The 27,721-nt window shown below is 47.6% G+C and overlaps 3 protein-coding genes, 1 long non-coding RNA gene and 1 gene segment (V, D, J or C); 3 read left to right on the top strand and 2 right to left on the bottom strand.

Moving 5' to 3' along the window:
* LOC128312485 (immunoglobulin lambda-1 light chain-like) overlaps positions 1-27,721 on the top strand; it is a 442,895-nt gene that overhangs the window by 126,945 nt on the left and 288,229 nt on the right. The gene's annotated exons all lie outside the window — the stretch shown is intronic.
* LOC106988621 (immunoglobulin lambda-1 light chain-like) overlaps positions 1-27,721 on the top strand; it is a 505,411-nt gene that overhangs the window by 202,890 nt on the left and 274,800 nt on the right. The gene's annotated exons all lie outside the window — the stretch shown is intronic.
* Positions 1-27,721, top strand: part of LOC106988734 (immunoglobulin lambda variable 5-39-like) — a 603,934-nt gene that overhangs the window by 315,522 nt on the left and 260,691 nt on the right.
* Positions 1,881-14,237, bottom strand: PRAME (PRAME nuclear receptor transcriptional regulator). 4 transcript variants are annotated; one of them, XM_027044131.2, is made up of 7 exons: positions 13,741-14,237; positions 13,010-13,058; positions 12,260-12,390; positions 6,448-6,511; positions 4,879-5,198; positions 3,857-4,465; positions 1,881-2,769 (listed from the first exon to the last, which is right to left on the bottom strand). In XM_027044131.2, the coding sequence occupies exons 4-7, from the start codon at positions 6,478-6,480 to the stop codon at positions 2,193-2,195; spliced, it is 1,539 nt and encodes a 512-aa protein (XP_026899932.1). In that variant the 5' UTR covers positions 6,481-6,511; positions 12,260-12,390; positions 13,010-13,058; positions 13,741-14,237; the 3' UTR covers positions 1,881-2,192. The 4 variants fall into 4 exon arrangements, with proteins under 4 accessions (XP_026899932.1, XP_026899934.1, XP_026899931.1 ...); XM_027044133.2 differs by having other exon boundaries at positions 12,260-12,369; XM_027044130.2 differs by lacking the exon at positions 13,741-14,237 and having other exon boundaries at positions 13,010-13,163.
* The window catches only part of LOC113595120 (uncharacterized), a 251,930-nt gene continuing 246,973 nt past the window's right edge, over positions 22,765-27,721 (bottom strand). Inside the window, exon 12 of the long non-coding RNA XR_008291857.1 lies at positions 22,765-23,694. This is a non-coding gene — a long non-coding RNA (uncharacterized LOC113595120). The remainder of the gene's footprint in view (positions 23,695-27,721) is intronic.

Below are 27,721 nucleotides of genomic sequence, written 5' to 3'. Positions count from 1 at the left end.
GAGCTCACAGTTCTTAAGTTTGAGTCCTGCATCAGGCTCCGTGCTGACAGTGCAGCACCTGCTCGGGATTCTCAATCTCTCTCTCTCTGCCCCTCCCCAGCTCACTATCAAAATTTTAAAAAACAAAGAAAAGCAAGATGCAGTGTTGACTTTTTTCTTCCTTTACCATGTTGGGCAGCTATAAATATCACTCTCCTGCACGGGGCCATCCATGAACAGGGCACTTCTATGAGTGTTTTGCATTAAGTTAGCCCCATAGGTAAATCTCACCAGGCTGCTTTGGAGTACTACTGTCTCTGTTTTGTGGTTGAGGAACCCAGTGCTGAGGTCACGGAATGCTCTGCTTTTTGCTCTTCCTCTAAGACAGTGTATTTTTCTCAAATTCCAAAGCTGCTGGTTCCCATTCTGGAGAATAGTCCCTGTAATTACAGGGTCCATGTCAGGGACGCTGAAACAGGGTGCACGTCAGGAAAAGGTGAGGCCTTTTATTGACCCCCCCCCTTTTTTTGAACATACTGTTATACAGATTTCTGCATTTTCTACTCTCTCGGAAATGGCAAAGTGTGTCCCATAAGCTGATGGGCCCATTTCTGGTTCTTTCTTACAAGGTGTAGGGTAGGAGGATGGAAGGCAGAACAGGGTAACTGCTACAGGAGGAGAATGGAGAAGGGCCAGTTGTGTGTGTGGCAAAATAAGAAGTTGCTGATGCCTAGCAAAGACAGCAGTGCATGCACACACACACACAGAGTGCTAGCACTGAATGAGAGGCACTGGAATGAGAGCAGAGAGTACTTCCTCATACTCAAGGAAACGTTCAGATGGAGCCCTGCCCCGGGCCTTGGTGTGTGGCCTCCCAAAATATTTTGCCCATGCAGTGAGGGAGATGAGGAAGCCTAGGGCCAGGACGCAGGGGTGTAGGACAGGGAGCCTTCTTGCTCACTGGAGAGCCAATTGCCCATTGAGCATGGGGTCTGACCCCACAGTAGGACATCTTCTTTTCATTTGGATGGTTCATCTCACAGGGTGGCCCTGCACACCCCCAATTCCAAAGTCAGACATATACCAGCTTCCACCAAAGTGCACCCCAGGGCTTGGTAAGGGTTTACTCACTCTTGGAACCCAAATCCACAGCATCTTCCTTGGTCAGGGTTGGCTTACCACCTTGATGGGGAGGAAGGCAGATTTTCTGGGGAGGTGGTCAATCTTGCATTGACATCACCTAGCCCCACAAACACAGGTCATATTTTTAATGTGGGAAACAAATATTAAACCAATGTCATAGGTCTACATGATCTTATTTTGCTAAAAGGAATTTAGATGTTTTTACTGACCACAGTTAGTTGAATTCTATAAAGGGTTGGCCCTGGTGGGAAGACAGTCATGGGCTGGTGAGGCCCAAAGGCTCTGACTCATCTTCAGGGTGATGTCCCCTCTAGTACTGGGGACCTGACTTGTGCACAGTGAAGCCGTGTCTTGGTGCATCCAAAGGCCAGGGGTGGAGACTATGGATCCACTGGATCCACTGGTGAGGAGTGCTCAAGTACAGAGCCTTGGCAGAGTGAGCAGTGGGAGCCTCCGGAAAGCACTTTTCCTTCAGTGCACTACTGGCCACTTAGTATGTTCTGGGCCCTGAGGATGCACCGTGCGTGTGTTGACCAATTAAATAGCCACGGAAGTAAGTGAGAAGGTAACAGATGCACCAGACACAAGAGCCAAATGAAGGAATGACAAATGGTGCCGTGAACTCCTGGGACCGAACCTCACCCAGTTTAGCGTTTGTGCATCACAGATGCCGTACCTTCTTGTTTAACCAGTAACTGCAGATTCCCAAGGCTTAAACTGCAGAATAAGCTTAACGTAGCACAGAGGACACCAGATGGTTGATATTGAGGCTCTTTATTTCTGACCACTGCTTTACAACCATCCATTCAGGGATAACTCCCACATCTACCTCCCAAACTCGAATCTCCCTCTAGAAATTCAGATTCATACTTCTAATGCTCTAAATGCGTCTCCCCGAAGATCCCATTAACTCCCAGGTCAACATCCCCCCCTCCCCGATCACCCTTCCTTTCGCTGCTTACATTGGGCAGGTGTCTCAAACTGTGGCTTCTGTGTTCTGTCAAGAAACACTTACGCCTGGGCTTCAGCATCCAAGTGCCCAGAACGAGGCCTGGGATACACGCATCCAGCTACACAGGCATGTAACAGGGGCAGAGAATGGGCTCTGGGTCATAGAAGGTCCTATCGCCACAATGAGGACAGGGGTTGGCACTGAACCAGACCATGCTAGGCCGCCCCAGCTCCTGCAGCATCTGCTTCAGCCTGGCATGCAGGTGGGCAAGCCTGCCCAGGTGGAGGGTGCCACGGACATCCTCATAACTCTCCAGGGGGGCGGGATACAGCACGTGACTCAGCTTGCTCAGCCCGACGGTGTGGTGAAGCAGGTCCTCCAGGACAGCTATGGAGATGGGGTTTCCACAGAAACTGAAAGTCATGAGCTGCGAGCAGTGGCTCAGGGCAGGCAGGATGGCACTGAACTGGGAGTCCATGATCCCACACTCATCTAAGTCCAGGTCCTGGAGGGTGGCAGAGGCTCTCTCTATCAGAACTTGGAGGGGCCCGGCACTCATACAGGTCAGGTTGACCCCACTGAGACCCAGGTCCTTCAGCTGACTGACGTTCAGGTGCTGGGACAGATGCGTCAAGTCTGATTCCGAAAGCAGGCAGTTAGTTATTGACAGAGTCTCCAAGGGGGTCTTCAGGCAGCTGGGAAGAGACAGAGCAGTTAGTTCTAGGGGATGGAGGTGGCAGGCGGAGGGACGTGGGGATGACCCAGGCCTTGAGGGAAGAGAGGCCCACTCCACCAAAACCCAATGCGTCACAGACAATGGTCAAGCCCCAGGATGCCGAGTGCGGAAAAAAGGCACTCAAGTCAATCCATATTTCAGTGGAGTCCTTTCTCCATCACTTATGTGCTGGGTGGCTTGGTCAAAGTGAACGAAACCTCAAACATCCCCTCTGCTGGCAAGTGGAGCACAGCACGCCCTTCAGAGGTGTTGTAAGCACGGATCAATGGAGAACGAGAGGTACTCAAAAGGGAAGCCCGGCCCCGTGTCTCAAGTAAGGAAGGGAACCACTGAAATCTAGTACTGGGCCACAGGACTAGAAATGCTTTCAACTCAGGCTTCCTTCTGGCCGCTGCTCAGACCCGTCGCTGGGACCCGTTTGCATGAGGCCAATGGGAAATGGGCATGAAGGGCTAACGCGGGCAAGGTCTGGCAGCACGCGGCCCAAAGGATCTGACTTGACACCATTCCGCATTTCTGCTCCCTCCCACTCGTGCCCAGAATCAGGCATCTCCTCTGGATGTGGAACCCAGAGCAACCCTTTACTGCCAGGGATGGGAGGCAGGTTTGGAGGGAGAGGCTCGCGTTGTCAAAGCTGCCGAGCACAGAGCTTGCGATCTGAAACCTCACGTCGGGATACGCTTTCCCTTCATCAACTCCCTCAGGTTTAGTTATTTTTTTTTTAAATTAGTTTTGACCATCATCATTCAGGCATCGTTTTCTCAGGAAGAATTCTCAAAGGCACACTCACCTGCCCCCAACCCCCCATATACAGATTCCTAGTGAGGAGTCCCTTCGAGGAGTGTGTATTTTAGTTCATACCTCCAACCTTCATTTGGGAGGTTATGAGACAACATGCATGGGGACGTCATGGCCGTGTGTGGACCTTCAGTGACTCCTGCCCTCCGGCACTGTCAAACGGCAGGCATGCGGCAGACACCCCTTACTGTTTACTGGAATGAAAAAGGGCTTGTGCCCGTCTGCCAAGAAACCTCACCATCCCTCACCTGAGCACTTGGTCCAGGCGGTCCTTAAGGAAGGAGATAGAGTCCAAATAGAGTTCCTCAAGGTAGTGCAGCCTGAGGAACTGAGAGGTGAACTGGCTGACACACTGTTCCTCCTTCGTGGGGGTGGAGTGGGCAGACATGTGAATGTGGGAGAGGAGGAGCCTACGCAGATTGCCCATCTGACCCAGGTGAGGAGCAAACTTCCCCAGGGTGGACAGTTTCCAGGTACAATTCACTTCCAAATCCTGGATAGAGTCCAGCTGCACCATTTTCAGGATCTTCTTAATGTTCTGCATCGGCATGGCGAAAATCTTCAGCTTCTTACAGCACAGGTGCAGCAGACCTTTGCCCTGCTTGACTTTCCGGATGAGGTAGGCGAGAGACTCATCAGGGGTGCCTTCTTCGAGGCAAAGATCGATAAGCACCTCCACAGGAGCCAAGGTCTGCTTGGGCCCTGGCCTGCAACTATCTACTTTTCGCCTCTTCTTCACGGGCTGGGCCACCTCTGGCTCCAACAGGGAGTATATACTGGCCCTGGTCCCAGACCACACAGCCCAGAAATCCTGATGAGCATTCTTCCGTAAATCCAGCACCTGAAGTTTCCACCTCCTGCAGGGAAGATGGGAGACAGACCGAGAAGCTTTCAGATCAACAGGGAATACGACCATGAGTCTCAGAATCCAGGCGAGGCCCAGACATCTGGCCTGTACTTTTAGTCCATACTCTGTATGTCGGTGTCTCCTTGGGCTACTGAGATCCTTCCCGCTCCCCACTTGTAGCACCTTTAACTGCCATGAAGAAGGGTCAGGCACATGCTTCTTTGGTCACCTCTGCATCTCAATCAGCTCTATGTGTGCACAGCCTGTTCCAAGAGTGACCCCAGCGATGGCCCCAAGACAGCTCTGAGCTTCCTCACTGGCACCAGCAGAAGCCCCTGGCCTACCCTGTGGCCCTGTACTCTCCCTGACCCCAAGCAAGAGCTGGGACCCCGAGGGCCTCTCAAGCTATGGGATCACCCTCACCTGGGCCGAGGCTCCTGGGCAAGCAGGACGTCAAGTCCATCCAGTGCAGCTTGAAAGATCTCCTGGTGAGGCTGCTGCTCCTTCATCAGGGCCCCCAGAGGAAGGCAGGCAAAGGGCCAGGCCTGCACCATTGCCTTCAGGGTCTCACTGCACCTCCCAGCGAAGGCCGCTGTGAACAGCGGTGGGAAGAGCTCCATGGGCAGCACCTCCAGAGCAGCGATGGCCAAGGCCTGGTCCTTCAGCAGGCTCTGACCTGCCAGATCCACGAGTCTGGGTGGGGCCGGGAGGCTCATCCTGATGAATCTGCTCCGAAAAGAATCCTGGCGAAACATCCAGGGAACAAGGCTAAGTATGAGCAACCCCATTATCCCTCCAGCCTTGAGAGAAATGAATTCAAAGCCAAAATCACTGTTCTGACAATAGCTGGGGAGTCCTCAGTTTACCCCAGTTCCATTCTCTGCTACGTGGCTGCAAAGCCACAGTTCTGCCTGTGCGGGAGCCAGAATGAGCATCTTACCAGGCCTTGATGGGAGAACAGATAACCACTGGCCCCATCCTTTTTTGAGAAAAGTTGATGATTATAACCTGAGGACTGAAAGTACAGAGGAACAAGGAATGCCACGTGGCCCAGCATAACCCCCTCCTCAGCTCTAACAATCAACCCAGACGGGAAAGATTAAAGAACGTCCGTACAATAAGTACCATTACGTCATTTAAAAAATTTTCAAGTGTAAAAGTGGCATAACAATGTTCTAAAGCATGTGGTAGTTGGAGATGAAAAAAATATACTATTCCCCAAATGATTTTATTATGTCTCTCCTACAAATAAGAAAATTACCATTTTATTTGGAGAAACATTTTGTTTATAGCTCATATTCAGAACAAAGCCTCCACTTTTAAAAATACTCTATGGAGTATTTTTTTTTCCTATGGAATATTTTTCAAGCTTTTAGTTTATTTTTCTAAAAAAAAAGCTCTAACTAGTAAAATCACAAAACAATAAATTTTATGAACTATAATTGCCAAACACGAACTAAATGTTTAAAATTTAAAACATCATCAAAAAAGTCCAACTAACTAGATGTCTTTCATTTCCCAAAAAAAAAGCTATCTGATTAAGAAATATTGTAAATGTCTGTAAAATGGCCTAGACACCAAAGCAGAAATCAAAAGGTTTGAGATTAAGGCTAAACTGTATTCCGAGGCAAAAGCAAAGCCTACTTGTTCATACAACACGGCTGAGGGCAGTGTGATAGCAGTGTCCCAGCCTGCGGCTGCCGCCTCCCCACGATAGGGCATGGCGCAGGGGACCATCGGCTCGGACTTCAGGCGGCACTCTACTACTCCAGACCTCTGGGTCTCTCGGCTGGCTCCTCAGAAGCAATATTATAGGCCTTTCTGGCCTCACCCCCCCTTTTCAAATTCTAGCTGACATTTCAATTTCCAACTGAAAGCACAATCTTATCACTGGATCTCCATCCAGTTAATCCAGATTGGGTTTCTGACTTTCTCTATACAACTGACTAAATCATATGCCCCATTCATGAAAGAAAAAGAAAGAAAACCAACCTGGAGGTACACTTGGGGGAGTTCTGGCCACATCAGAAAAATTCAAATGTTCGAGTTAAGACAGCTTTATTCAGACAGTGGTGTTGTCCCAAAAGAAAAAAATAAATAAAATAAACTTCCAGAATATCACATAGGCACTTAAACTTTGTATTACCTAAAACCACAAACTGTGTGTCTATTCACAAAGGAACAGTGGTACAATTGAAGAATTGCTGGTCTTCCATATTTTGACGGTCAAGGCTTCCCTGAAGGAGTTCAGGTCAGAATTACAACCAGGGGTTGGCCAGAAGAAGGGAGGGGCTGGGTATTTGAACAGTACTGGCAACCAAATCGGGGACAGGACTAGTCCAATTCTGACAGCCATGAGGGGTGAAGGCCGTGGGCTCTTTGGGGTCTTAGAGGCAGGGAGAGAAATAAGCGTGAGCTAAAACACACGTAGCCTTGTCATCAAGAAGCTGCCACCAGAAGACTTTCTCTTTAGGCTCAGGTATCCTCTTCCAGAACCTGACTTTTCAAAGGCTGATCAGGTCTAGGCATTTCACGGGGGCCTCGGCCCTAAATGTGATCTCCAAAGGCCCCTTCCCAGGTATATATTGACAACTGCTGTTTCCTCAATCCTAGGAAACAACTAATATAAATGCAACTTCAAAAAGCTCCTTCTGGCTCTGTCCCTAAGCTTCTTAGTTACTCCCATTCTGCTGGGAAAGCACCATTAGGAACAGGAAAACTTTCCCCCACTCTCCATATTAGGTTTCGTGCACAAATACCAACACTTTTCCCTACAAAATTTGAAGCTATATTTGACATTTAAGGATCTGCCAAATTTAGAGATGATTCCCATGCTGGGCTGGATCACACATTGGTGGTTTCAGAACACACAGAGTGAGAACATCTCCCCCCATAAAGAATTCTCCAGGCTATTCTTTACTCCTTGCATGGTGATGCCCAAACAATTCTTAAATACTACTGGCAAGGAGACTGGGATTCTCTCCACGATGTTCTCCATTTTAGTATCTTCATGGAGACTGCTTTCTCCAAATTACTATTACCCGTCTGCATAAAATAGGGTTAAACTGGAATGTGCTCTCTTGGCATTTTAGCCACTAGGCAATCACTGCTACCAATGAGCTGTGAGACTGAAATTGGCAACAAAGATAATCGTAAATGTCCCTGATTATTGAGCTGTCACTGGACACAGAAATGGTGCTCTGGAACATTTCATCCAGTACCCTCAATAACTTTTGCAGAAAATTTAAAGTTCGCTGTAATTTTATTTTTAGCCCAGTGAATCCGGGACTCAACTCTACACAGGGATTAGCTTGGTAGACACCCTCAGAGGAGGCATTTGGATGGATCTGCCCCACCAAGTGATCAGACAATCTCAATGTTAGAGAGGCCTGATGACAGACTTCACCTGGACCTTGGGAAAATAGGAAAAATTGCAGAAGTCCAAGTATGGGAAGTGTCTGTGGGATCCCAGTATCCAGATCCAAGGGGGCAGGAGTGACCATTGCCTTCAGATCTAACAATGTTTAGTATGAACCAAACACTCTTCCCTTGTGAAGCAAGGGACACTCCTCTGTTCACCTCCACATAGATAAAAGCCTGTTGGACCAGGGGACACGCTGTGGGGTTGGAGGCAGGGACACCAAGAGCACATCTAGATAGACGGTCCTTCCTGCCCAGGATCAAGACTGGCTCCGGACAATTCCCAGGGCCAAGGCATGAATTTGAGGCATGTTCCTACTGCATCCTGGTCACCCGTTCTCATGGTCTTCATTTGCTACACAGGCCAGAGCAGCCCCTGGGCTCATCAGGGTGGGTGCCCTGCCCCCACCCCTTCTAGTCAACAGAATTCCAACTAGGATCCCACAGCATCTACCTTATTGGGGTCTTTAGAATGTTTCTGTGCCAACTGGGCAAGCCCGCTCTGTGTCCCTGGCACGTGAGCCCACCTCTCTTAGAGCCTGGGGAGTGGCTACAATGCTGGGGAACACCTTTCCATTGGTATCAACGGAAATCAAGGCATTTTCCTCAATTCTACTGAGCACTATCTTGGAGGACATGACAAGCCACAAGGTGAAGAAAGAAAATAAGCCCAACTGCTTTTCTGGATCCAAGAGGCCCCCAGCAATGCCAAAAGACACTTCCTGAGTTCCAGAGAAAGACCCCAACTCCACTGGTCTTCAGGGGTGCCAGGCTAATGAGAAGTTGGGAGCCCAGTCCTGATACAGGGGTCAGTCCCTCTCAGGCTTTCTTGAGGACGCCCTCGGGTAGACAAGATTCCACATGGCATCCAGTACGTCTTCAACATTTTCCCCTGGAGTCACACCTCTTATTACCCTGAAATATTTTGCCCTCTGTGTCTTTTTAAAAATTAAAGGTCTCTCTCTTGGCCCTCCCTGCCCCTTCCTGTACTCAACAAGATCTGGTTTCACTTCAAATCCAGAGACATCTAGACCTAAACACGGGATTGTTCCTTTCTTCCTTGCCAGTGAGGACCTGTCCAACGTCCAGGTCACTCTGGATCTAGCCAGTTAATTCTAAGGAAGTGTTTCTGGAGGCACAGTGGGGGAGGACTCATTCCAGACTGGTGGCAGGAGAAGGGACTAAAAAGGAAAAGGCCGAGAGCATACCATGTGGGGCCCAGAATGGAGGGAGAAGAGGAAATGACAGCATAACAGGAGGCCAGGTCTTCTGGCTCCCACAGAGCTGTGTCCCTTAAAGGGTGGAGACATGTCTGAAACCACCTAGAGACACTGTGCGCCTGAGTAAGGTGCCAGTGGCTGTGTGTGTGTGTGTGTGTGTGTGTGAGAATGTGCACGCCTGCATGTCACTGCAGACCAAGGGCACAGAATCAGACAAATGGAGAGTATGGGGAGAGGGAGAGAAAGTGGCAAGCCAATTCCTGCATGCAAAGGTGACAGATTTAGAGGGAAGGTGAGGGCCCCAGCCTCGGCATTCAGCCCTTGGGCTGCTCCTTGGGATTTTGCTCTTCAGCCTCCTTACCTATCACAGCTCAACTGACTGAGATTTGTGCTTTGTGGGGGGCAGGGGGGCAGCGAGAGAGAGAAAGAAGGAGAGAGAAGGAGGGAGAGAGAATGGGGTCTGGAACTGTGTCCCTGTCACCAAATTGACCCTTAAATCTTTATTTACTTTTTATTTTTATTAAAAATTTTTGTTGATGTTTTATTTATTTTTGAGAGAGAAAGAGAGAGGGCGCAAGCAGGGAAGGGTCAGAGAGAGAGGGAGACACAGAATCCGAAGACAGGCTCCAGGCTCTGAGCTGTCGGCACAGAGCCTGACGCGGGGCTTGAACTCACAAGAAATGACATCATGACCTGAGCTGAAGTTGGACGCTGAACTGACTGAGCTACCCAGGCGCCCCATGACCCTCAAATCTTGGACTCCAAGCCATAAGAAGGCCATGGTAGCTCACAGTAAAGCCAGATGCATCAGGCTATCAGGCACTTTCCACTGGGATTTGTTCCAATGGACAGGAAGCAATGATCCTCGGGGTTCCAGGGACACTGGCCTCACGCTTGGTGGGAAAAATCCCCTATGCCCTAAGTTGAGGCCTGACAGGAGGCACTGGAGCATGTTCACAGGGATGTCTCCGGACCAGCTGGCCCCTTGCCCCATACCCAGACACATCCTCTCTTCTCAATCCGTGATTTACTCAAAAACACTTACTGAGGGTCACGGATCTTGCATTCTATTGAGTAAGCAAATGAAAAAGCAGCAAGCTGAAAAATAAGTTAATCACAGGTTGACTTTGCTTTGTGTGGTAGAACAGGGCCATAAAAGTGACCATGCAAGATGAAACTATGCAAAGCCACCTTAACAATTCACAGGCAAAGTTATGGCTTTTCTGTGACAATTTAAAAATTATTTTTTGCTAACCCATTAAGAATTCCCTTCCTATCAGTTACAAGTATGTTAAGAAATGAATAAAATAGTAAAACTACTGTTTATTTAGTACACTGATTTTAAACACTAAAAATTAAATCCCTTCTCTGTAAAAAAAAAAAAAAAAAGTATCAAAAGTGGTTTTAACATTGCTTATGGTTCTTCTCCTATAACTTTTGGTACAGAGTGAGCATCTTTTCTGTGCCCTGGCAAACTATCATGCTGCCTTCTAAGTTTGGGGAGGCTTCCGATATCTTATCCTTCGTGTTTTCAATGCCATGACATATTTTTGAGAGAATTCCTTTCGTGTGAAGGTTTTTGCCAGGATCAGTTTCCCCGGGGTATCTTCAACCCTTTGTCATAGCTGTAATCTCCCTTTACACTTCTGCGGGAGATGGGGACTGTGCGCTTGAAGCTGGATTCTCAATCACAACGATGAGTAAAAAGAATTCCTCGTGTTTGGTAGAACTTAGGAAGTTACCAAAGCAGTTCACTTTTCTAGCCTCTACTTTCTCAAGACATAAAATGTCGGGATGCTTAGGCAGCTCAGTGGGTTAAGCATCTCTTTCTTCCAGCTCAGGTCATGATCTCACGGTTGGGAGATCGAGCCTTGTGTGTCGGGCTCTGTGCTGAGCATGGAGAAGTCACCTGAGAATGGGAACATTCCACTCATGGGGTCAGCAGGTCTGTACCAGCTGAGTCTGTGGGCCCTGTCAGGCATCCAGAAGGATGGGGTGGGGAGGGGTGCAATATTCCCAGGAAGAAATCTGCAAAGGCCTGAGCTGAGCTCACTGTCTAGAGGCACCTCCGCTCAGCAGCTCTGTCTCTCTGGTTGAGTCAGGCTCAGAACAACTCCTGCGAGAACCGGTCTCCCCTGCACACCCTCGGCAGGAGCAAGTAAGAGAATTCACTGATGGGGTGTCACCCACAGGATCTGAGGTACAGAGGCACATGCAGGTCCCTGCCACATGTGAAGCAGGGGATAAGAAGGGGGGCCCAGGGTGGCGCTGGCGCCACAGGAAGTAGACCTCTGCGACATCTCCACCGTGGCCCGGGTTCTGCTCTGCTCATCCTCCTGGCACTCTGCACAGGTGAGGGACACTAAGGAGGGGAGACATTCTGGTCGCCCGGGGCTGACCCTTCTCTCCCCCTCTGCCCCAATCTCCTCTGGAATCATGGCTTTCACCTTGACCTCTCCTCTTTGCAGGTCCTCCTCCTCTCAGGGTCCTGGTCCCAGCGTGTTCTGACACAGACACTCTTAGTATCTGTGGCTCTGGGACGGAAGGTCATCATTTCCTGCTCTGGAGGCCACGGTAACTCTGGGTTTATAAGCCAGGTGTCTTGCTTTCAAGGATGCCCATGTGCTGCCTGACACAATGCATGAGGTTGTCCGGGGCCTCCGTCCCTTCTCCAGTTTCAAGTCAGGCCATATGGCCTCCCTGATCTTGGGATTTGTCTGGAGCACTAACTGGGCACTATTATTGTTCTCTTTCAAGGAGTGCCCCTTTACCCCCAGTGGCCCAAGCCCACAGGGCAGTGAGACCAAAACTTCCCTGGGCTCACCCACTCCATCCCTGCTTGACACCAAACAGGAGTCAAGTCTCTAGGGTCTGATGCCAGCCCTGCTCCTGCCCCCAAGCAGAGGTTGTGAAACATTACTGTGGCTTTGGGAATGGAGCTCCCAGCACAAGACAGTTCCTTCTAATAAGAAAGCAACAGGACAAATGCTCCACTGGGGAAAAGACTGGAAAAAAATAAAAGCTCCTTCTGCATCTTCCTCCCCTCTTGAGCAGCCTCAAGATGCAGACTCCATCCAGCTCCTCCAAGATAAGAACAGAGGTAACAACAGGGCTTTTCCAAACACCTAAGATGGTTCAGGGGGGTGGGGGGGGGGGCAGCTTACCTGAAGATGTCTTCTGTCCACTGTGGTCTGGCTCAGACCGGCCTCAAGGTCCTCCAATACTTGGTGTCCCTGGTCTCCTAACGTCTCAGTCACCTGTTATCTACCCAAGTCTGAGAGCAAGAACCAAAACGCTCGAGAAACAAAGAGGCTGTGTGTTAACACGTGTATTGAGCAAGCCACGGGCTCCTATGAAAATCTCAGCGAACACTGCTGAGGAAATTGAATACTTGAGACCCGGTCCTGCCCCATGGGGGGGGGGGGGTGGGGGAAGCCCTCTAATCTCCAAATCCGACTACCAATTTCTCATGAGCTGAACCAGAGAACAATCTGGAGTGGCAGACCCTGTGGTCAGTCAAAAGCAACCCTTCCCGCGAAGACACAGACCATGTTTCTGCCCCTTCTTCTGTCCCCCCATACCCTGGCACTTCCAGAAGGGCCAGATTCCTAGAAAAGCCACCCCATTTCAAGTGCATACCCATCCAGCTAATGAGATCAAACAATAAACGCAGACGCCCGAGTTCGATGAATTATTACGTTTGAGACTCATAACCACGGCCACTTTTACGAAGCAGGTGGCGTAGCCTGACCTGAGCCAGAGCATGTTGTTCGGTCTTCACTTCAACCCTCCGTTTTGATAATTCACTTTTCAGATAAAAAATAGGGGCGGGAATTGGTGGAGGGGGAGTGCTAACCAGCCATTAGTCCAAGGTCACCCTAAGAGAAAGCGGAGGATCCGGGGCTTGAACTTACGTTTTCTGCAGACCGTGCACTGGGCCACGAGGTCTCCCGCGCACAGAGGCTGGAGGGAAAGGACGCGCAATGACTCAGCAAGCTGCACTGAGCTCAGCCTCCGCAGCCTTATCTGACCAATCCCGGTTTCTCTTTCCTTCCAGGGCAAAATCTCACGAGATCTTAGGATCACGAGTGGGGTTGCCCAGGGAGTCCAGAAGGGGTTTATTTTAATGAGCTAGAGAGGATGCAAGATGGGGAGGGGTGGTGCCTGTGGCCACGCCCACTTGGCTGCGAGGTGGGAGAGTGGGGGCACGAGAGTCGCGGTGGGGGATGAGAGATGGGGATGATCAGGGTGGGTTCCACGGGGTATGGAGGGTCGGATGCGGTAAAGGAAGTGGGGGATGGGGCTGGAGTGGGATGAAGGAGGCCTTTGGGACGGAGGAGAGGCTCGAGGCCTGGAACTCCCTACCCCGGAGCGGGATGTGGGGTGCCGGGGCCCTGAGCGAGGCTTCTCGCCCCACTCCCACCTCCTTGTCTAGAAAACATGTTTTGGCCCTTGGCCACTCCAATGCCTCCTACTCCCTGGACTTTACCGTTTATGTAACCCCTGCGGCAGAGGAGACCCCAGCTGGGGTTTGATTAGATCGTCCTCTCTCTGGGGTGTGCTTTCTTCAGTCTCCCCCCCCTCCCCCGAATTTGGTTTTCCAGAGCTTTTTCAGAAGCCAGATTCTTGGGTTTGCACTACTTACCTCCCCCAGTTCTCGGATGATCTCAGCTTTCACTACTCCTAAATGCAGGCTTCCTCTCTTTCAGCAACAAATAACTTTTGATAAAGTCAGGACTAGACCAGAAGGCTGAAAATGTGGGAGGGCGGTCGTGAGAAGCGGGGAGGTCAAGGCCGCCGAGGAGGGATGGATAGGCACCGCCCGGTACCGGTGGTCTGGTGGTCGGCGTCTCTCAGCGCTGTGGCCCCTTCACCCTTAGGATTCTGCGTCAGGGGCCACCAGGGGGCACTGGGGATCTGGCAGCCCGAATGGTTCCAAGACCTGTGTTTGCAAGGCCGGTGTCTGGTTTGAGCACCTGCTTCCGGTCAGTCCGTTTGGGAGAAGAAAAGTCGGGCTTCTGGGGAGATGGCAAGACCCAGATGGTTGAGGATCCTTTACCGGTGAAAAGAGAGGGGTTAAGAGCAAAGCGGAGGTAGCTTGTACTTCAATTTGAAAAAAGAAGGGGGCGCCTGAGTGACACAATCCGTTAAGCGTCCAACTCCTGGTCTCGGTTTCGGTTCAGGTCGGTCATTATCTCAAGGTTAGTGAGATCCAGCCCTGCAGGTTCTGGTGCTGGCAGCACAGAGCCCGCTCAATATTCTCTCTCTCTCCCTCTCTCTCTCTCTCTCTGTTCTCTGTTCTCTCTCTCCTCCCCTGTTCACCTTCTCTTTCAAAATAAATAAACTTTAAAAAAAAGAAAAGGAAGTACAAGGGGTGCCCGGGTGGCTCAGTCAGTTAAGTGTGGGACTCTTGATTTCGACTCGGGTCACGATCTCAGGGTCGTGAGATCGAGCCCTGGCTCCATGCTGAGAGTATGGAACCTGCTTGAGAGTCTTTCTCTGCCTCTGTCTCATTGTCTCTCTCTAAATAAATAAATAAACATTAAAAAAAAAATAAGTACAAGGGGGAGGCCCCATGCCTCCTTCACACTGGCCTAAAGGACTATACCTCCTCACACTTTGAGATTGTGTTTTTTCTGGAAAGGGAGGTAGGGTCGGGCATTGTGCCTTGGTCATGTAGAGGGTCCTAAATCTGTTACCACAGGCCGCAGGAAGGTCCTGGTGGCTGAGAGTAACAGGGAAGTAAAGGCTGGGTGGTTTTTGTGGGTCTACCTTGCCATTCCCCCAGATATCCCTATGCCTGTGAGGTATAGCAGAGCTGAAGAGAGTGTGTGAATACACAGGTGCATGCAAATGAGGTCATTGCCTTGATCCCCATTGGATCTACTGTAGTCATCTAGAACAGAGCTAATTTAAAACTCAACTTTTTCGTGCTTGGATCTGGAGACACTCAGCCTCTCCTTCCTCTGGTCTTCTGCAGTCCTTCAACAAACATTTGTCCTTGAGTGCTACTGATGCAACCCTCAGGCAGATATACTCAGTCTCTGGCTCATTAAGTTTAGGATGAAAACTGAAAGAAAAAAAAAAAAAGACCCCAAAACAAGAACACCATTGTTGTAAAGTGGCAAGTTGTAACTAACTCTCTGAAGAAAACAAAGGGGCTGGTATGCAGTTACAAAGGCCGGCAGGCTCCTCCCAGTTGCTCAGGAGCCCTGAGGCCTGATTGCTGTTTTGGTGTTGACTGCAATTGATACACTGAAAAGATGAGGTCTGTAATTATTGAAAGCAAAGTGCAGATCACATGATTGATCATACAATGCAGTCCTCTTCACATAAAATTAAAACATGAATATTCCATTCATTCATTCATTGCTTCAAGTAATCTTTATGAATGTTTACAGTATTCCTGGGAGGAAGTGAAAGTTACATGGGCTCTACCTTCTGGGAGACACACAAAATAAGCAGGCCAAGGTGTCCAGAAGATGGTCAGTAAAATAACACTGGGTATATTAAAATACCTTTCTGTATTTATTGGAACTTTTTCTATCATATTTTTTTTCTTGACCAGCGATGAAAATAGAGCTATTTTTATTTTAGAACTACGAAAAAAATAGAGGGAAACTCACTAGAAGGCCAAGTGCTCACTGATCCCTGGAGGTGGTACTTCTGTAGCTCCAGGCCCCACAGATCCGGCCTCCAAGTAATTTCTTGGGAAGAGGACTTAGGTCCCCCACACCTTTCCTGCCTGGGGCAGGTCATCTTCATGCTCCTCTGGGTGCTAAGCCTCAGGGCCTGGGGCAGAGGAGGAATTAAGAATTATCAGAGTTCAGGAGCAAACTTGCATGGAGAGCCCCCTTGCATCTCAAACTATGCAGAGGGGGTAAGAAAGTCTTGAGTGCCCTGCCCAAGTATTGGGGTCTGAGGAGGAAGAGCTCTGGGGTGTCTTCACCATGGCCTTGGCTCCACTTCCCTTCCCTTCCCCGCCTCACTTAGGACACAGGTGAGTGTCCTCAAGGAAGAGGTCATGTGGGTGCCTGGACTGACGCTTCTCTGCCTCTTCCCAGGTTCACCTGGGTCACCTTCTCTGCATTTCTCCTCCCTCTCTGCGTCCTGGGCCCAGTTCTTCCTTGACCCAGCCTCCCTCTGTGTCTGGGACTTTGAGACAGATTGTTGCATCTCCTGCACAGAAGCAGCAGCCATACTAGAACCTACAACCCTGTCTTCTGGCACCAACAACAAGCGGGAATGGCCCCCATGTTCCAGATGGATGCTGTGAGTCCTCTGCCTTCAGGGATTCCAGCTCTATTCTCAGGCTCCAGGTGTGGCGATACTGGGTCCTTGACCATCGCTGGACTGCAGCCTGCGGGTGAGGCTGATTATCACTGATAGTCATAGCATTTATCTGTGGTGCTCCAAGCCCACTGGGAATTGAAGCTTAAAAGATCAAAGATGAAAACTATTAAGGATGAAGATTAAAACCTGCAGTGTTCCAGACCTTTACACCAACCAGGCAGTCAGGCTGTGATTTCTCCTGTCCTTTCCGCTCATCACCCTAGGGGCGTAGGTGCTTCAGGAAGGGGACCCCATACAATTCCTGTTGCTCTTTATGATGATGTGGGAAAGAAAAACAGTTTCCCAGGGGACAAAGCTTCGCAAAAATAAAAGCTCCCTCCTTCCTCTGGGCCTTGGGATGCAGACTGTCTCCCTCTTCAGTGGTAAGACTATGGGAAGAACAAGGGCTTCTCATTGGGCTGAGACAGTTCAGGGACCATGTCACCCGAATACATCCCTCTGCACCTCAGTATGGGTCCATGGGTCCGGGCACTCCTGCACTCAGCAACAAAAGTCTCCCTCCATCTTACCTGTCTCTACCTGGTTTGGACCAAAGTGACCCAGACGATCCAGGTATTATTATCCAGTTTTCCATTGCCGGGTAGTAAACCACCATGAATCTAGTGGCTTGAAACAATACTCATTTATTACTCCACTTTCCCTGGATCAGTTTAGCAGGGTCTCCTGCTCGGTGTCTCTCCAAGCTGAAATGAAAGTATGGTGGCTGCTGCGTTCTATTCCAGTAGCTCAACTGAGAAAAAAATCTGCTTGCAAGTTGACTGGCAGAATTCATTTTCTTGCTGCTATATGACTGAAGCCCTGGCTTTCTGAGGGCCTTTGGCTGTTGGTGTTTCTGGTTTCTAGAGGTGGCCCACAGCATCCTGCCACATGGCTCTCTCCATAGGCATGGCTGTGTGCTTCTTCCTGACCAGCAGGGGGACCTCTTTCCAGTTTGCTAAGATGGAATCTCTAAAAAATATATTATTCTACTTTTATTATATATTACTTGTATTTATTATATTACATATAATATGTAGTAATGTATAAGATATTATATTTTTAAACATAGTGTAGTTTACACATAATGTTATATTTGTTTCAGGTGTGCAACATAGTGATTTGTCAACTCTATACATTTTGCTCTGCTCACTACAAGTGTAACTGCCATCTGTCACTGTACAAGACTTTTACAATACCCTACTGTATTCCCTATTCTATACATTTCATCCCCATGACTTATGCATTGCATAACTCGAAGTCTATGTACCTCCCACTTTCCATCACTGATTAGCCCCTACCTAGCAACTACCAGTTTATTCTCTGTATTTTTGTTTTTTGTTGTTGTTGTTTTTTCCATTTGTTTTGTGTTTTTAGATTCCTCGTATAAGTGAAATCATATGATGTTTTCCTCTTTCTGTCTGACTTATTTCACTTAGCACAACGCCCTCTAGGTTCATCCACGTTGGTGTAAATAGCAATATCTCATTAAGAGGGAATCTTACAGCACATAATGTAATCACAGGAGTGACATCCAGCCATGTTTTCCATTTAATGTAACCTAATCAAGGAGAGACATCTCATCACCTTTGCAGTGCTTATTGAGTAGAAGCAAATCACAGATCTTCCTAAATTCTAGGGGAAGAGATTATGCAAAAGTCATCACAGGATGCATCCTCTACTGTCCTCAAATAAGGAGACTTCCAATCCTATTTTTAAGCTCAAATCCATTGCCAAAGCCTCTTGTGAGAAACCTCAGCAAGTTTCACTATGGGAATACCAAGAGGTAGGAGACTTTGTTCTTAAGCTTTCAGTGTCCCTGCTGTCATACTTCTCTTAGTTCATGGGCATCAACCAGGGGAACATTTAGGTGACTGACCATTCTTGTGCCCCACACTAGCCCCTCCCCTCTGCTCTCTGACCACTGCCCTAAAACCAGGCCTCACACCTTCATGCACTTCTTTCTTGGGATCGCTTCAGTACAAAGGGTTCCTCTGTGCCTCCAATCTCTGTGAGGGAAGTTTTTCTTTACACACTTCAACCAACGCAACATGTTGCAACAGACTTAGTGCAGAAGTCAATGTGCACATCCAACAGTTTTACAGTAAGCCAGACATTAAAAAGATTTGTGGAAAGGAAAAAAAATTCAATGCCTCATTTTTTTTTTCTAATCTTTGAATACAGTCCTATTTCATTTCATTGTACTTTGCAGATACTGGGTTTTTGGTTTTGTTTGTTTGTTTTTACAAATTGAAGGTTTGTGACGACCCTGCATTGAGCAAGTCTATCTACGTCATTTTTACAATAGCATTTGCTCACTTTGTGTCTCTGTGTCCCATTTTGGTAATTCTCACAATATTGAAAACTTTTTTCATTATTATTATATTTTTGTGGCGACAGTGATTGCGACTCACTGAAAGCTCAGATGGTGGTTAGCTGTTTTGAGCAATAAAGTATTTTAATTAAGGTATGTACATTGTTTTTTTAGACATAATGCTATTGCACACTTAATAGACTACAGTATGGTATAAACATAACTTTCATATGCACTGGGAAACCAAAAAATTCATTTGGCTCTCTATATTGATATTTGTGATATTAATTTAGTGATAGTCACTTTATTACAGTGGTCTGGAACTGAACTGACAATATATCTGAGGTACGCTTGCATATAATAAAATACGTATAAATTATATTTATTTACCTGTGGTTTGCTTAGTATTGTTATGTATAATTAAAGTAAACATTTTAAAAATGTTTTTCAATTTTAATTAATCTGGTAAACATTGAAAGATGTTATCCACACGAACAAAATCTTTGGGGGTAACTCCATAATTTTTAGGAGTATAAAAAGATACTGGAACCAAAAAGTTTGAGAACAACTGACTTGGAACAGTTGTTTACAAAACAATAAAAACATGGCTTTTCCCAAGTGGTGAGATGCTTGGTGGTGATTCTTTTCTATTTATATAGTTATATTATTATTGAATCTCCTACAAGCCATGCTAATACAGAGTTTGTGAGTAGGGTTATGACATAACCTCAGGTACATTTCAAGGTCCCTATGGTTGCTATGTGGTTCTCGTGGGAGATCCTGGCTTGCCTCTGGTTTTGAGGACATCCTGGAGGTAGAACAGCAGGGCTTGCTTTTGGAGAGGATTCAGGTCATAAGGGTGAGTGAGGGTCAAAGGTAACACCTGGAACTTCATCTTGACCCCTTGACATTAGGAAGAATGAGAGAGAAGCAAATATGAAAAAAAATATCTAAGAAGTCTTCAGGCACCGTGTTAAATTTGCAATGTCTCCACTGTTAGGTGTAAAAAAAATAATCAAGTACAGCTAAGCACATACAATATAATCCTCTTCATATACAATCATAAATATATGTAATATTTATTTCCTTCTATTCATTCAATAGCTAGCAATGCTTTCATGGACTTTATAATACTTTGGGGGTGCTGAGGCAGAGAATTATGAACACAGCATTAAAATCTGGGACTAATGAATTATGCCTAATTTATATGGGCAAACACTCTTTTGGATGCATAATGATGTGTCTGGAATATGGTCTCTAAAAGGGGAGGACTCTGGCAAGAATTTCTTTTTTAATTTCAATAATACATTTTATTATTAAATGTAGAACACATATTGGGTTACGATGAATTCAAAATATTACTATTTCAACATATAGTCAATATTTTAAACATCATTACTGTGATATTTTACCTTCATTCTTTTGGTACTAAGTCTTCTAAATCTTTCTCAGTTCATTGCAATCTCAGTTCATGGCTAAATTTTCATCAGTAATGCTTGATCTGTATTTAGACTTCATAAAATTTGGTTGAAAAAGTAGATTCATTCACATACTCAAGTTGCTCCAAACGATAACCGAATGGTCATATTTTAAATTTAAATTTAGATCGAGTTAAATTAAAAATTCAATTCCACAGGGTCACTAGATATATTTCAAGTGCTTAATAACCACGCGTGGCTAGTGGTCACCATATTGGAGATTGAGCCCCTGGGCATCTATTTATTATGTGCATCACAGCAGGTAAGACAGGGATGAGTCCGACACAACCGGTTTCCAAGGGTAGGGGAGAGGGTGGTAGTGTCGCTAGGACTGTGGCCTAGGAGAAGCCACGGCAAGCAGTGTGTTTACCTCTGTATGGCAAATGCAGCCACAATCAGGGACACAGCAAGGAGCCCTTGTTTGGGCACCAGGGTCCCTCACCACCATCCAGGGCTCTGCCTGGTCTCCTAGGGAGGGTGAGGGTTAGGCTCACTGGTGCTCTAAACTGCTCCTGAGATTTCAATGACAGGAAGAGATGAAGGAATGACTTACTATATAGATACATACCATGAACGTTTGTTTGGACTGTTGTGGAACCCCCGAATGAACTTGGACTTACAGTTCTGGAGTCCTGTGGTTTCAGCTCTTCTCCCTTGAGTAACCTCTGCTCAGCAGCTCTGTCTCCCTTGGGACTCTGCCTCAGATCTATTTTGAAACAGATCTTTCAACCATACCTTCCTGGCGAGGGTCCCAGGAAGCACAACATTTTGGAGGGCCCCAGACTCAGGGTCTGGAACCAGATAGGGCAGTGAAAATGGTCAAGGCTCGGTGAGCAGATAGGCATGAAACCCACTCTCCAGTCTCCATTCCAAAACGGGGCAGCCTGGTGGGATAAACAACCCCACCCAGGGCTGTCCTGCCCAGCTGTGGGCTCAGGAGGTGGGCTCTAAATGAAATACTCCATTGTTGATTTTGGGTGAACTTATTCTTGCTCAATTAGGGCATTGGTCCTAAACTTACCAAATATCTTTGTTTTTGTTTTCAAGCTTGGGGCTCGGTCTGCCCTGACTCAATGTTCCTCAGCATCCAGGGCTCTGGGACAGAAGCTCTGGAAGCAACAGTGAGCCTGGGGATATCATGAGGTGTCCTGGCACCAAGGAGGCCCAGGCACTGCCTCTAAACTCCAATTGATACTGTCGGTTCTTAGCCTTCTGGAATCTCGTACCATTTCTCTGGCTCGAGATCCAGCAGCCCAGCTTCCCTACCATCTCCAGGCTCCACCCTGAGGACAAGGCAGATTATGACTATGTGTCATATTTGAGCGCTGGTACTTAGCCCACCAGGGAAGTGAGAGCAAACTCTGCTCTGAGCTCATGGGACTCTTCCCTACTCTTATTCCTGCTTCTTTCTGTACAGGGACATTTCTGCTTCTGTGGCTGGGTTTCTCTCTGAATTCTTCTTCTGGCTCTTAATGAAGGACACAAGGAATCCTCTCTGGGTCACAGGTCTCTGGGAAAATAAGACCATCTCTGCTGAGTAACAGGGCCCAGAATATGGCTGCCATCCGATGCATGGAAGTCAGGAGCAGGGGACCCAAAGAGTCTTGTCTGGTGCATTCAAGATGCTCCAAGCACAAACTGATGGTTAAATTCCCCCTAAACCAACTGGTCCATATCACAGGCGACACCCATGCATTCAACTTTGCTTTCACCACATTCTGTTCAAGATAGCCCTTTATTGGGGTCATTCTTCTACAAGTCCATTGCCAAAGCCCTGGTAACAAGAAAGCCTTCAAGATTTGCAGAAGGAATAAAGAGAAGTGGGGACAGATGAGACCCTCCCTTTAGGGTCTCTCCTTTGACCTGACACTCCAACAGTACTTCCTGGGACAGAAATGGGGGAGAATTAGAGGGACAGACCTGTCCAGAGGGACAGGCTCTGTACAGAATTGCCTTCCCACAGACCCCAACCCACTGTCCCTGTACCAAGCTTTGCACATGCATCGGCCTCTTCATTTCAGTGAAATATTTCCCAATTGGTTCTTTTGTCCCATCTGTGGAAAAAAAAAAAAGCTGGTGGGTTTGTCTGGTGTGCCACTCTCCTCCTGGCCTGATTCCAGTTATCCTGCTAGATGAAAGAAAAGAAATAAGCACATCCCCGTGTATCATGAATGTTTGCTCAGTCCACTAGGGAACTTGCGAACAGATCTGGGCCTCCAGTGGTGCTTCATGCTTCTTATTTTCTCCTCCCGGAGAGGAGCAGGAGGTTGAGAGGCACTGCCCAGGATGTCCTGGGGACTTCACACTGGTAACCCCTCCATGCCTGCGATGGGAGGGATGGAATCCTTAAAAAATAAACCTGCTGGGGACAAGTGTGAGAATGCATAGGCGACTTCCTAAAATTTCTTTAATTGTGTAAGGAAAACGTCCTGTTAATACTTCTTTGAATGGAAGCAATAGCAAGTGGGGTGGCTGGGTGGCTCATCGCTTAGGTAATGACAAGAGCACTACAAGCTCGACTGTGAACAGGACAGGATTGTACCAGTGGGTATTTCTGGAACTTTTCTTTCCCTGGAGTTCTCCCTTTGTGGAGGCTCAAACAGTACAAATAGCCTCCCAGGTTTCCCTGAGTGTTGGAATTAGCTAAAGAAAACGACAGGCCGTTTAATAGTAACTTTTAAACATTGGTTGCAGAGAGCTCCCGTTTCTGGGATATATTAGGGCAAGACTGTGCAAAACAGATTGAGAACAGCCCCTCAGAGTGTTTCCTGCACGTGCACCTCAGTAGGTGTGGTGGCCTGAGTACTAGCCCCCAAAGATATCCAGTTCTAACCTTTGGAAGTTGTGAATGTTACCTCTACGGTAAAAGGCACTTTGCAGATGTGATTAAGGATCTTGATGTAGGGACTGTGTCAGTTCATTTTACATGCTGACCTCAATGGCCATGGGGAGACCAAATTAAACATGATTTTCTGGTATGTCTGTGAGGGTGTCTCCAGATGAATTCCAGGGATTAGCATTTGAACTGGTGGACTCAGCAAAGTGGGATGCTCTCCCCCACATGGGTGGGCACCTTCCAATCCATTGAGGGCCTGAATAGAACAAAAGGCCGAGGAAGGAGGAACTTGACTTTTATTTTTTCCTGTCTCACTATTGAGCTGGAACATCTTACACCATCTTTTTCTGTTCTCGGACTGGGATTTGCAACATCGGCATTTCTGGTTCTCCAATCTTCAGCCTCAGACTGAATCACACCAACAGCTTCCCTGGGTCTCCAAGCTTGCAGATTGTGGAACTTCCCAACCTCCAGAATCACATAATCATATATGTATGTGGATCTATGTATCTCCTATTGGTTCTGCTCCTCTGGAGAACCCTGACTAACAGAAAGTCAAGGCACGTTATCTTGGATTATCTGGTGCTCGAGAATGTAATCATGAGTGTCCTTCTAAGAGGAAGGCAGACCTCAGAGGCAGACCTGAGGACGGAAAAGGAGAAAGCGTGGTGACCACAGAGTAGCAACTAGCATCACATAGCTACCAGCTATGTGGAATTCTGTTGGCTTCTAGTAGCTGGAAGAGCGAGGAATCCGATGCTCCCCTGGAAACTCCAGAAGGAGCCAGCCCATCTGACTCTTTGATTTCAGTCCTGTCAGCCTCATTTTGGAATCTGGGCTCCCAGAACTGTAAGAAAATAATTTTCTATTATTTTAAGCCCCTAAGTTTATGATGGATTGTTATAGTGATGGTAAGAATGTGATACATCTGCATATCATACATTTTGAGATCTTCTCCAACTATTGTGCCCTTTTAATTTGTACTGTACAAGCTTCCTTTGTGTTTATGCCCTCCCACTGTTAAAACTCAGGTGTATGGTGAATTAGTTTTTAATGTTATCCAGGAAATTCACTTTGTTTTTATAGGTTATAAATCATGTCTAATTCAAATTATTTTATTTCTTAATTTGAAACCATTGTACTTCTTATGTTTGCATCGTGATTGATTGTGTGGGCAAATTATTCTTGAACAAATTAAATAAGATAGTGATTCCTGTATCTTGGAGTGCCTGAAAATCCACCAGTAATATATCACTAAAGAGAAACCCTCTGCTTACTTCTTGCAGGAAGCATCCAGTACCTTCTACTGACCTCCATGGGGCCTCTGCCTTGTGGACCTCAGACAATGGGGATTGGCACCCCATCCAGCACAACTTCCAGTCTGGTGGCAGGTCTCTGACCCTGTTATTTATGCACAGGCATTTTATTGTTATTCAACTTCTGAGGATATGCTGATTTCTAAACATGCCTATAGCAACAGATACATGAGTTTTGAAGGCTCTTCCCCCTGCCCCCAATTCCTGAGACTCTTCCCAAGTTGACCAAGGGGTTCACATGCTTGAAGTTTTTAAATGTGTAGTATGTTATAGTGGAAATGTTCTGTGTGTTCCCTGCTCCATAGGACTTCTCATTCCTAGCATTTATAGGAGCTTGTTGACTGAGAGAAGTGAAAATGACCATATGCTGCTGGGCCAATGAAGCGGATGCTATGATGAGTGGTCCAGATTCCATGAAAGTCATGTCATCCCTGATGCTGGAAGGACAGAGAGTCCTCACCTTCCAGTATTCTCCTGAAACTTCTCTCCCAGGAGGGATTTGCCCTCTCAAAGTCATGTCCCTCTCCGGAGCAGCCTGCATGTAGTGATTGTTGGATGCACCAGTATACAGTCCAGGCTGTCCTGCTGTAATATGGGAACACCCGAAGGGCTGTCTCAGCTCCAGAAATGCCCCTGAAGTTGGCTAAGACTGCACCATAGCCCAGGTAGGGCAACCACAGATGAGCCTTTCAGATCTGCCTGCCTAAGGAAACCTGCCTCCAGGATGTCAGTACAGGTATCTTCAGGATCTGCCTTAGCTTTCTAGTTAAGGGATGTGCTTCCTGGGCCGTTGCCTGGCAGTGACTGAGCATGTCAATGTGAAAGGCCTCGCTGATTCTCAAAACTGGGATTTCTCTATGCTTACCTCTGCTCTGGAGCTCCCCAACGGGCAGGTTGAGATTTTCTCACTGCTGCTCTGAGTTTGGAGGCTCTTACTCTCTAATCCTCCTTCTGCACCCTTCTCTCTTCTCAGGTGATACATCTCCACTGCTGTCTGTAGGCTCTCCCTGCTGACTCCTGCTCTCTCTCCCCTTTATTCTTCTCAGGCACTGTCCTCCTTTTGTCTTCTGCATGTCCGTCTCTGACTGGGAGAGTGTCCCTGGGAGGGGCTGAAGTGTCACACCACGGGGGCTCATTCCCTGATCCTGCTTCTTCTCTTCCTTTGCATGGGACAGGGGTGACACCAACAGCACTCTTCTATGTGCTCACTTCCACCTCAGCATCGGTGTCCAGGAAGACCCGGCCCACGACAGGTGGCATCACGAGGGTGACTAATTAGCCTGGTTTGCCTGAGACTTATGGGTATTTCAGGACAGGGAGCAGTCAGGCCTAAAACTAGGACAGTCTGGGCTACTCTAGGGGCAGGTATGTCTGAGAAAGGAGACACAGAAATAAGATTCTGGAGCAATGAAGACTCCAACTAGGGGATTAGGGATAGGAGAACATAGAGCAATGTGATTGTTTAAATTTTTACTGGAGGGGAACAGAGGTGGTTTACCTGTAAGACAATATGCAAAAGCAGGGCCACGTGTCAGGCAATTGAGAAATACAAGGAAACGGGTACTTTTGAAGAGTGTGGGGACCACTCTACTGCTTTCACTGTTATAAGAGTCTTGCTAAGTGCAATTGATAATTTGCAAAACGTAAAAGTCTGGGAGTACAAATCAGCAAGGACAGGCCTCGAGTGAAAGCCAAAAGTCCTCCTTATTAGTTGAAAAAGGCATCCTACCTGTGCAGAGGTTAGGGAAAGCTGAGGCCCAGAACTCAGTCCTCAGAGTAGCAGACCTCCAGAAAGCAGTGATCTCTCCACCAGGCAGCTTTGCTATATGCCAGTCAGGGCCCTGAATGGATAACTACAGGTCCTGAGCCACAAGAAGGAGCCATGTGGATCCAAGCGCCCAGAAGTCTTGAATCAATAATTCCCCTGATATATACAAGCTGACAGAAGTGACCCCCTCTTAATTTAGGGCTCATCCCTACCCTGCCATTGCTTGGAGATGGTACAGAAGCTTGTGCTCTGAAATAATATTCACCACCCCCCGGGGGCGGGGGGAGTGGATCCATCCCTTCCTGTCATGCAGGCCTGTGGGCCAATAAGTAGGATTATGTCAGCACAAAACCAGGACAAGAGGGTGTACAGGGCATAGGAGCTGCACAACCAATCAATTATATACGGTAGGAACTGGAAGAGCATGCACAGGGCTGGATTGTGAGGGTGCAGGATCAAGGGGCAGAAACTCAGTTTGGATGAAGGGAGTTTATTATTAGAAGCCCTATTAGAAGCACTCTTAACTGCCAAGGATGTTGAGACAATCTGCAAGCTCACCGCCAGGACGATGACCCTTAGAAAGACTGAGAAAATGATGGCTTCAGAAGCATTTGGCAGGAGTGGCTCTACCAGGTAAGGCTGGACAGCTCCCCAGGGTAGATGATTCTCAGGAGGGCCTGGCAGACACAGCATTTACTTGAGCAATGAGGAATGTGCTGGCAGAGAAGCACCAGCATCATCAAAAAGTTCAGTGGGTGGCTCTCCTCTAAGCTAGGGCCAGGTTGGGGAGGCAGGGAAGAAGGGGGTTCTGTGGTAGCAATAGAGATGGCAGGACCTGGAAGTGATAGAAGCCTGTTGGTGAGGCTTAAACGTAGAAGTCAAGTGAGTGGCAAAGAGAGAGGTACCAGCAAGGATGCCTGAGCTTCATGGGTGTTGGAAATGGTCAAGAGTACAGAGCCCCTCAGGGCAAGACAGATGGACCACCAAAAATGTACTGCTCACCCTGTGATCAGAGCAAGTAAGGAAGGGGAGCTAGGAGACTGGGAGGCTGAGAGCTCTAACTCTAGTAACAAACTCCTTAGGAAGCCAGATCTGCAATGTCCAGTCATTCCAGAGTAGAGTACTGACTTTATGTATGAGTTTCCTGTGGCAGCTGTGACAAATCACAGACTGGACAGCAATGATCAAAAGAAATTTATTCCCTCACAGTTCAGGAGGCCAGAGGTCAGAAATCACCAACACTGGGCCAACATCAATGTGTTAATGGGGGCCAAACTTCTTCCAGAGGTTCTAAGTAGATCCATTCCTTGCCTTTTCCTATTGCTGGTGGTGGCCATAATTCCTTGGCTTGTGGCTCCATCACTCCAATTTCTGCCTTCTCCTTCATATGGTCATCTCCGGTGCGTGTTTGTGTGTGTGTGTGTGTGTGTGTGCACACGTGTGTGCGTACATGTGCGTGTGTGTGTGTGTGTATAATCTCCCTGTGTCTTTCTCATAGGAACACTTGTGATATATATCCAGGCCCTCTTCTTATCTCAATCCAGGACACTCTTCCCATCTCAAGATCCTAATTTAACCATATTTG

This window comes from Acinonyx jubatus, chromosome D3 (assembly GCF_027475565.1).
Source record: "Acinonyx jubatus isolate Ajub_Pintada_27869175 chromosome D3, VMU_Ajub_asm_v1.0, whole genome shotgun sequence".
In the NCBI taxonomy this organism is placed as follows: domain Eukaryota; kingdom Metazoa; phylum Chordata; class Mammalia; order Carnivora; family Felidae; genus Acinonyx; species Acinonyx jubatus.
The sequence above is the reverse complement of the archived record's forward strand: the minus strand, read 5'-3'. Positions and strand labels throughout refer to the sequence as shown.